The 10437-nt window shown below is 40.9% G+C and overlaps 1 protein-coding gene across 1 annotated transcript; it reads left to right on the forward strand.

The window, feature by feature from the left end:
* Positions 1 to 964: 964 nt before the first annotated feature.
* On the forward strand, positions 965 to 9647 carry LOC129187230 (oocyte zinc finger protein XlCOF6-like). The gene is made up of 3 exons (XM_054786177.1): positions 965 to 1264; positions 2630 to 2836; positions 5747 to 9647. Exons 1-3 carry the CDS (start codon positions 1027 to 1029, stop codon positions 7447 to 7449), a joined length of 2148 nt encoding a protein of 715 aa, XP_054642152.1. The 5' UTR covers positions 965 to 1026; the 3' UTR covers positions 7450 to 9647.
* Positions 9648 to 10437: the final 790 nt, after the last annotated feature.

A 10437-nucleotide genomic window follows, 5' to 3' on the forward strand; every position in this document is an offset into this window, starting at 1 on the left:
TGCGTGTATCGTCTTGTCTCGGGGACGTAGTTTCCCCAGGTCTGCTGTAGGCCATGGGGTGGAAACACATTCATAATTTTCTTTTAAAAAAGGTTTCTTTTTCAGGAAAAAAATCTTAAAATAATGACTGTATGATTAAAAATTGTTATAGTGGGACTTTATTGTCCTTTTTATTTTAATTTTACTCCTAATCTGATGATGATATTGACGCCTGATGTTTTAAAAAAAACAGCTTCTTAATATTTATAATTGGAAAATAACTCATTTTACATGTATATTTTTAGCAATAAAAAGAGATATCGTCAAATCTGAAGTTAATTGAAGTGAAGTTGATTGAAAGATTTGAGAAAAAAAGTAAAAAAATTGTTAATCTGTTATGTTACGATATACTGGGGGAGGACTTTTTTGTCCTCTAACTGAAAGGGGTAGTAAGTAAAAAAAAAAAGTGCTTCACAACATTTGATTACTATGATATATATATATATATATATATATATATATATATTTTTTTTTTAATAATCCACAACCTTTTAACATTTATTGTATAACAAATAACTAATTTTATGTGGATTTTTCAAAAATAAAAACAGTGACATTATCGAACAAAATGGGCATTTGTAGCTGAGTGAAATTGTTGATTAACAATGCTGTGTTTTTTGTTTCTGCATTTACGCATATTTTTGGCTGAACATTATTTTTGTTCCGATTGCTGTTGCAAGGGGTACTCTTTATAGCGACGCACACGGAGAAACGCTTATACCTTTTCATGTCATAACGTGGACGTTTGAGCAGCTAGTAAGACGTGGTTTAAAGTGCTCGTGGCACAAAACAATTATGTATTTGGAATTTTTGTATTAGAACTGAAGGTGACTGAAAGATTTGAGGTGGGAAAAAACGTAGAAAAAATATGAACGCCTTTGAGCGTGACGTTGCGGAGGTGACGTTACCGCACTGCATTGTGGGCTTGGAGGGAAACAAGGGTTTGTCGACGCTGCCCTTGTGTTTTTGTTGTAACAAGTCTAAAACATGGTGCAAACGTGTTGTGTTGATAGCTGCTATAGTCGTTTACGCGATCGCCTCGGGAATAAAAATGATGGGGTGCGATTTTTCTCATTTCCAACGTGGAAGCAAAGCCAAGGAGCTGTGATCTGTGAGCTAACAAAGAGACGCCGAATGGCCTGGATAGCAGCCGTGAGACGACCAAACATCACTTTCAACGCCATCACCCGACACATGTTGGTGTGTTCACGGCATTTTCACACTGGTAAGTTTGAATCAAAGCATGTGTTTTGCTCTTTCACACCTAGCATTTAGTAGGCCGCTAGCGTTAGCCAAGCTAGCTGAGGGCACCAAACTACGGCGTCTCCTAGGGGCTATGGAGGAAAATAACATTGATGGGTAAAAATAAGACTAATTTTTGTAAGGTCTCACAAAACTTTTGCGATTTATTGCGACGCCCAGCAGGGGTTGTAGCCGATTCTGTGCCCTGCCCCGGGAACACGGTCTCTGGCACGGACCAGTAGTCCCTACCACTACGGGCGCTGAAGACACTGGTCACGACCAGGAAGTGGCACAGTGGTCAGAACCAACTTCTGACTGGCACAGACCAGTAGTCACTAAAGACGCTAAAGACACTGTGGCTTTCGTATTTTCTGTCTTTTCTGTTAGCCGGATGATGTCAGAGATAATAATCTTTTGTATCTAAAATACACCACATAATTGTTATTCATTATGCAGATCCGCGTGGTCAGGGCCATATTTACAGTATATAAAATATATAAGACTTAGTATTTTGGTGGTACTGAGTAGTCAGATGGTGGAGGAGTTCAAGTACCTCGGGGTCTTCACGAGTGAGGGAAGGCTGGAGCGTAAAGTCGACAGGCAGATGGTCGCACCGGCTACAGTAATGCGGTCGCTGTACCGAACCGTCGTGGTGAGCTGAGCCAGAAGGCAAAGCTCTCAATTTACCGACCGATCTATGTTCCCACCCTCACCTGTGGTCATGAGCTTTGGGTCGTGAACGAAAGAATGAGATTGTGGATACAAGCGGCTGAAGTGAGTTTCCTCCGTAGGGTAGCTGGACTCACCCTAAGTCAGGGGTGTCAAACTGGTGCCATGGAGGGCTGAGACACTGCAGGTTTTCTTTCCAGCCAGTCACTAAAGCAGGTGATTTTAATGATAAACACCTTCAGTTTGAGGGAAGGAGCTCATCAATTAAATCACCTGCTGAAGAAACTGGTTGGAGAGAAAACCTGCAGCGTCTCGGCCCTCCAGGGCACCAGTTTGACACATGTGGCCTAAGAGATAGGGTGAGGAGCGCAGTCATCCGGGAGGGGCTCAGAGTAGAGCTGCTGCTCCTTCACATCGAGTGGAGTCAGTTGAGGTGGCTCGAGCATCTAGTCTGGATGCCTCCTGGACGCCTCCCAGCCGGGAGAAGGCCCGGGGCAGACCTAGGACACGCTGGAGGGATTATGTCTCACAGCTGGCCTGTGAACGCCTTGGTGTCCTCCCGGTGGAACTAGAGGAGGTGGCAGGAGACCAGGAAGTGTGGGCTGAGACTGCTGCCCCCACGACCTGGATCCAGAAAAATGGCTGGATGCATGGATGAATGAGCATGAGTGTTTTTCAGGGAGACCTGCTAATGAAATGGATGAAAGCCATCCAGACTGGGCACCCTCATTACATCTCGGACACACGGAGGTGAAAGCTGCAGATAACGAGAGACTACAGATAACATTGCACGAGGAGGAACTTTCTCCAACAAGAGAGGAGAACGAGCGACTACGACAACAACTGGAAGATGTTTGCAAGACTCAAGTTGTGCTGCACGTTGAAGGTATGTTTCATGTTGACCAACCTTCTACTTAAGCTTTAAACACACTTTTTATGTCTTATTTATTTATAATACGAATAAGTTAACATTCAAAATTTGTGCTAAAATTTTGCCTTGGTTTGCGTTAGCCTGCTTGGTTAGCGTGCAATATGGCGTGCGGTTTGCTTTGAGTTCCATACTCAATCTGTTCCATAATTTGATTCCACATACTGAAATGCCGTGGGTCCTTAGCGTTGTTCTCGCGTATAAGTGTTTTAAGTTTAGTTTTTCCACTGAGATCATATTTCTCCTCTCTTGAATGACATTTTTGGGTAACAGGTTATTGTTAACCCCAAACTGTGCATGTTAAAAAGCCTTTAACGGACCTCTCTGGATAGATTTTTGTGGTTTAAAAAAAAAAAAAGTGATTGCCATCTAATAATGATGTGAAATGTTCAGTTGTCCATTAATTTGTCATTTTTAATTATTCTTTTTTTAAACTATGATTTATTTATTCCACATTTTCCCTGTTTTCCAAAACCCTAAATACAGCAGTGTATCGTGATACGTTTACAATGTGAAGGCTCACAGAACACCACACAGAAGAAGGGGAAGAAAACCAAAATAGCTACCAAAATAGCTATTACTATCAAAATAACAGTAGTTGAAATAACAATGGTAATAATAGTGATGACAAAAATAATAAAAACAAAAGAAAAAAACATTTATAGTGGTAATGATACGTGTTCCACTACCATATCTCAAGTGTTATGAGTTGTTCTTTGCCGATGAGCTGAAAAGGGTGAATTGATTTGGGGGCAACATCCAGCCGGAGGGAGGTAACATGATCCTGAAATGCGTGCCACATTCTATTCAACTTTGTGTCAGAACCTCAGAGACAGTGCGACATTCTTTCCAACTTCATGAAGGTCAGAGCATCCCTTATCCAAGTTGAGTGAGAAGGGGGAGAAGAATTTTCCAGCGCATAAGAGCAGCCCTCCTTGCAAGCGAAGTAAGAAAAGCAACAAGGTCAGCAGTATAGGACAATATGGGGGTAACACGGCAAATAGTGCCACTATAGGTGAGGGACTAATCTGAACTGAGGTAATGGCTGAAAGTGAAAGGAACCAAGAGTTCCAGAACTGAGACAGGGCAGGACAGGACCAAATTATGTGGGCAATATTGGCTAGCTGTCTGTGTCTATGTCAATGTTGAGTACCGAGGACCTAGTTGTCCGTGGATGGCCTGATACAGAACGATATGAAAGAATGGCTGTGTGTAATTTGGTAATATAGCCTGTGGAATATGGGTTGGGAGTAATTATAGAGTCTGTCAGAGTTGCAGATGAAATACTAGGAAAACCAGGGAAGTGCTTCTGGGCAAAGTCCCTGACCTGCAGGTATCTAAAAAAACAAAAAAACAACTGGAAAACTGAAACAGAGAATTTGTGAAGGACAAATTATGGGTCAACTGGTCAAAGGACGCAAAATTCCATTGATGTACAGGTCACCAGCCGACAGAATCCCAACATTTTCCCAGGCCAAAAAGGCTCATCGCTGACAAACAAAGGAGCACACAAAGGGTTCAGGTGGATAGGGGATGAGAGAGGTATCATGTGAAGTCCAAATTTTAGAGTTTTTAATGATTTTATTATCAGAGTAAACTAAGGATGACGTAGTCAGAGAGAAACGCGCAAGGGACCTTTAAAGTGGAAAAAGTTGCAGGACGCTTCCTCCATCTGGAGCCACGGTGGTGGCTGGTCAGTTTGTAATTATTTGTGCATTATTTTCTGCATGTAAAACTATAATTAGTGTCTATAAAATGTCTTTTCTGTTAAAGTTTTGGGACGTGTGGAACGGATTAATTGGATGTACATGATTTTCAATGGGAAAACTTGTCTTGGTTCGAGTCCGTTTTGGTTTGAGTGGGACCTTTTGGAACGGAATAATGACGTAAACTGGGGTCTTCAATTAAAATTGAGTAAGGTCCGTTTATGCAATTATTTTCACAGCGCAAGTCCGAACCTTATTTTGCCTTAAATTACGTACAACAGACTCAGCTCGTATAAGTGTCATGAAACCGTGCACATCACCCTACAAGCAGTTCGTCTCCAATAGTGGGGCGGTGAACTGTCGGGGGGGGCGTGAGAGGCAGGTGTCTGAATTTGTCGTACTCGGCATGCAATTTGAATATGCTTGTATGCTTCACTGTTCTCCATTTTGTTGCATTTTGCTGGTTTCCGTTTCCAGTTCAGTCTGTACATTACAGATACAGTAAATAAATAGAAAATATTTCTGGCCCCCAGTGGGGGCATGACAGAAAGTGTGAACCACTGCACTACAACACACTTATTTTGCCTTAAATTGCATTTAAAAGAAAACAGGACCAAATTTCACAAATAATAAAAAGCTTGACTGTACGAACAATGAATGAGCACAAAAGGCTTATTTTTAAGTCCTTATGCATCCTAAAATGCTCGGTTGCACACAACTCTTACAGCCTGAGTGTCACACACGCAGCCGCACTAGCATGCTCCGCTAAGCTAACCCAACCAGCTTACCCTAGCCATTGCTGTAGGTGTGCTCACGCTCATGCTTGGTGACAAGCCAACTTACTTCAGGAGGGGGCTGGTTAGTGTTTGTGAGGACATGCCGCTATGAATGAGTGGTCCACCGAGGAAATATTTCCCCACACAAACGTTCCTTCTCCCACAGCGTTTCATTCACAATATGTCATTACAGGCGAAATTCCGCATTCAGTAGTAGATTCAGTTTTCATTGGGCAATTCCGTCCACGATTCCGTTAACATGGAAATTATAGGTCCTTATGCATGGATGGGGCACACAAATATTTCAGATTAGCTCCTGACTCCAGTTTTGGTTTGTTTTGCAGTGCACAGTAAGATTCCACAATAATTCCTGTTTGTGTCTGCAGACACCCAGCAGCTGATTGCTCGTCAAGAAGAATATCTCCCTCTGCAGTTGGGTGGGAGTTCCACTTTGGAGCAGGAGGACGCACAGCCCCCCTATGTTAAAGAGGAAGAAGAGGAGACAAATCCTACCCACATTAAAAAGGAACAGGGGGAGCCACAGCCCCCATATGTTAAAGAGGAAGAAGAGGAGCCAGATCCCACCCACATTAAAGAGGAAGAGGAGAAGCCACAGCCCCCCTTTGTTAAAGAGGAAGAGGATGAACTCTCGATCGCTCAAGTGGGAGAGCATCTTCTGAGGCCAGAAGAGGCTGATGTCACCAGGTCGCCACTGACTGGTGTCTCTTTGAAGACTGAAGACGATGAAGACAAACCACCTGAGTCCTCACAGCTTCATCGTAGTCCAACATCACAAGCAGACAACCTCTTAGCTCCACTGTCAGATCGTGTCAAAACAACGTCTCACTCTCCGGAAGATGAAGACAGCGACTACAACCAAGAATCTTTGAGCAGCGATACAGACTGTGAAGGTGATATGATGACTCACACTGACAGCAAACACTCTGAATGCTCTAAAAAGAAGACAGGTAAAAATTGTTCTAACTGCTCAGTTTGTGACAAAAGATTTTCTTGTAAGGGTAATTTGACTCGACACATGAGAACACACACAGGAGAAAAACCTTTTACTTGCTTAGACTGTGGTAAAAGCTTCATTCAGAAGATACACATGCAAGTACACATGAGAACACATACAGGAGAAAGACCTGTTAGTCGCTCAGCTATGCAATTACACATCGGAACGCACGCAGGAGAAAAACCTTTCAGTTGCTTAGAGTGTGGCGACCGCTTCACTCTAAAGAGATCCGTGCAAAGGCACATGAGAACGCATACAGGAGAAAGACCTTTCAGTTGCTCAGACTGTGGTAAACGCTTTACCCAAAAGAGACACATGCAATTACACATGAGAACACACACAGGAGAAAAACCTTTCAGTTGCTCAGACTGTGGTAAAAGCTTCACTCAAAAGATACACATGCAATTACACAAGAGAACGCACATACGAGAAAGACCTTTTACTTGCTCAGTTTGTGGTAAAAGCTTCACATCAAAGAAAGTCATGCGATTTCATATGACAACACACATTGGAGAAAAACCTTTTTGTTGCTCAGACTGCGGCAAAAGCTTCATGCGAAAGTCAAACATGGAATTTCATATGAGATCACACACAGGAGAAAAGCCTTTTAGTTGCGCAGACTGTGGTAAAAGCTTTAGTCAAAAGCGAGGCATGCAATTACACATGAAAAGACACAGAGGAGAAAAACCTTTTAGTTGCTCCAACTGTGGGAAAAGTTTCACCCGAAAGTCGGACATGCAAAGACACATGAAAACACACACAGGTAAAAAACCTTTTGCTTGCTCAGCCTGTTTTAAATGTTACACTACCAAAGTAAAATTGGAATCACACGTGAGAACACACACGGGGGAAAAGCCTTTTCCTTGCCAAAACTGTGGTGAAGGCTTCACTCTCAAATCAGACCTTGTAAAACACATGAAAACACACACAGGAGAAAAACCATTTAGTTGCTCAAATTGTGGTAGAAGGTTCAGTCGAAAGGGAAACATGCAGCAACACATGAGAACACACTCAGGGGAAAAAAATTTAGTTGCTCAAATTGTGGCGACACATTTCCTTGGAAGTCCTCATTGAACAGACTCATGCAGAGTCACTGATGGGCTACTGTAGTTAAAGATATTTTAATGGACTGTATGCCCTAATTGCTCAATGATGTAACTGATGAGGCCATTTCCTGTTTGATTACTTCCCAAATCATTATGGAAAGTAGTGACTCCTTTTACTGACTTGAGTTCTTATAAGTCACTCATTGAACTGAATCGGGTACTCGTCACTTGAATCACAGAGCACATGATTTGATTTGAACTATTGTGTGTTGTTAAGGGAATCATCATATTATTTTGTTAGTGTTACATTGTCTTATATTGTTGTATTACTTGTTGATACAGCGTTCACAAATAACTTTGTTGATCCAAGAAAATTTTGCTTGCCAAAAATTTTTGCTAAGCGTTTTACTGTTTTCATAATCATGGTCAACTAATTAAAAACACAATTACAAATATTCAATTTTATTTAAAAAAAATATGTTTTGGAATATCGGCAATACTGCCCCAGTACTGACTTGGAATCGAATCAATACCAAAAGTTCAGAATGTCACAGCCGTATCTATCTATCTATCCATCTGCCTGTCAGCTCCAAATTAAAAACTATGCCACCCTGATATATTTTGTCTGATGCTGTATTTTATTGTGGACATTAAATGCAACACGTGTTTGTCAAGATGTGTTTATTGTTTTCCAGTGTATCTGTTAGAGCAGGGGTGTCTAAACTTTTTCCACAGAAAGCTGCACACAGAAAAATCAAAGGATGCAAGGGGCCACTTTGATAGTTTTTGTTAGGGCTGTCAAAGTTAATGCGTTCATAACATGTTAATGGAAGGTTCGTTTTTTTTTTTTGCCGCACGATTGACGTGCGCACGTCCTGTGTGAGCTTTGGCTCACACCGTAGTTTGTGGGAAGGCAGCGATGGATGTGAAGCCACAAGCGGGAACAAATATTGAGGAGAAACGGAGAAAGAAAATGGTATTTTGAATGGTAAGTTTAGCTTCAAAGCCTTCCAGATGGCTCTCGCAACAAGACCAAAGTTATTTATGTCTACTGTCGCTTTGAGTTGAGTTGTCACGGAATACGCCGACTGCCAGAGAGAAGTGAGAAGGTACTGCAGCACTGCTTGTATTTTTTTATTGTCATTTATACAGTGGTAACTCGGTATGTGTCCCAAATAACTAGTGTTTTTTAGATGCAAGACGTCACTCGGCTGATTTGAGTTACGAGCTGCTAGTTAACGGCAGGCATAGCCAAGGACAGCTGTTTGGGGGCTTGTGTCAGTGTGACCATGGCTGAAGACGAGAATAGATGTAAATAGTATTTGCAGCGCTAGCATTAGCAGCGCACAGGCTAGTCACCGAGAAAGATTTTCAACACATAAGCAAAACATACGTACATTATAGCAATCTAATTTATGTTATCTATTATGTGTTGTGTAAAACTATGACGGGAACAACATCAAATTAAAAGCAAGAAATGAATGCAGACTCCATCCACCAGTACAAGCCTGGGCTTGTTTTTAGAGAGGTTGTGCACCAACAAATGTGCACATTAGCACTCAATAAGGTCATCAAATCTTACCTTTATGCATTCCCACATAGTATCAGCATTTGGGACCAAATATGAGGCAAATGAAAAAGGGGGAAAATAGCGTGTAGTCTCTGTGCCAGGTGGGAGAAAATTAGAAGGTGCGTTCAAGGACCGTCAAAGTAACATGTCCCTGCTTGCATTAAACATGCATGATCTGTGGTGTTTGAAACTGTATTTTATTTTTTGAATAATATAATGGCCCATGTTTCCAAACTTGATATCCATTTACATAAAATTTTATGTAGTTATTTACAAGTTATTTGTAAATGTTTTTTGTTTTTTTTTATCATTGCGCCTGAACGTTTGCCATGGCCAGGTGTAGTTGGAGACCCCTGCCTTATGTACAGCATGCTTGGGGATATGATGTGCTTTTGTTTACACGTTTGAAAATAATGTAAGAATGCCACTTTTATACAATCTGCTTCTTTATTTTCTAATGTAATATTAATATCTAAATCAACAAATGTAACCGTTGAATGTATCGTTTGTACACTGTATCGCATCGTATCAAATCGCTCCATTTTTAAAATGTATCATTTTTTAATCTTATCTTCACCCGTGCATCTAGATGCTTATCCAATCATTTACCACAGAGATGTTATTATTTTATTATAGATAAAAAAAACTTCTATGTGTGATTAATCACAATTATGAGTTAACTATGGGCAAAAATGCAATTAATAGCTATTAAATATATTAATCGATTGACACCCCTAATTTGTATATACAAAAGTATTAAAAGGATAAAAACTATATTTAGACGTATTAAAAGACAAAACTCAGTTTAGTTTTTTTATATTGTGCCTTTTTGCTCCATTTTTACTATTTTTGCTGGGGTTTTTTGTGTGTGTGTGTGTGTGTGTGTTTAATTTTATTTCTACAACCTGCCGTGGGCCAATAATAAAGGAGTCATGGGTTGTAAATGGCACCCAGGCCGCACTTTGGACACCCCTGTGTTGGAGCCTAACTGGTATCGTGTTTGACGTTTGACTACTGGAATTGTAGTCGATATTTTAATGGATTGTCAATAAAGCTGTAAGTGTGATGTTAACTCACACATACGTCTAAAGGTCTGTGATAGACATCACTGCTTACCAGTAAGCAGTGATGTGCGGTGACTCCTTTGGAGAACACCTCAAAAAAGCAGAACTGAGTTTTACAGGTTTTTACTGAATGAGACACCCAGAATGTACATGAATGAAGGATGTGGCATTTACAATATAAACGAACTATAAAACAGTTAATGTATGTGGATGTCACTTGTTTACTTCCCCAGCAACCTTCTCCACATGTTTTGCAAGCAAGCAAAAATACAACAAATAGGACAATACATGAAAGCCAAGGGCAGAAAACACCCAAATGTCGGATTCTGCAGAACTTTGAACGAAAGCTTACTTCTGTATTTCCATCAAATACGCTCCCTGC

The sequence above is a fragment of the Dunckerocampus dactyliophorus genome, chromosome 9 (assembly GCF_027744805.1).
Source record: "Dunckerocampus dactyliophorus isolate RoL2022-P2 chromosome 9, RoL_Ddac_1.1, whole genome shotgun sequence".
In the NCBI taxonomy this organism is placed as follows: Eukaryota; Metazoa; Chordata; class Actinopteri; order Syngnathiformes; family Syngnathidae; genus Dunckerocampus; species Dunckerocampus dactyliophorus.

What these genes read in the sequence shown, in the direction of transcription:
- LOC129187230 (XM_054786177.1), top strand. Translation starts at nt 1,027, where the DNA reads ATGGTGCAAACGTGTTGTGTTGATAGCTGCTATAGTCGTTTACGCGAT. An exon ending in TTCACGGCATTTTCACACTG is followed by an intron (nt 1,265 to 2,629) that starts GTAAGTTTGAAT and finishes AGTGTTTTTCAG; the next exon opens with GGAGACCTGCTAATGAAATG. An exon ending in AGTTGTGCTGCACGTTGAAG is followed by an intron (nt 2,837 to 5,746) that starts GTATGTTTCATG and finishes TTGTGTCTGCAG; the next exon opens with ACACCCAGCAGCTGATTGCT.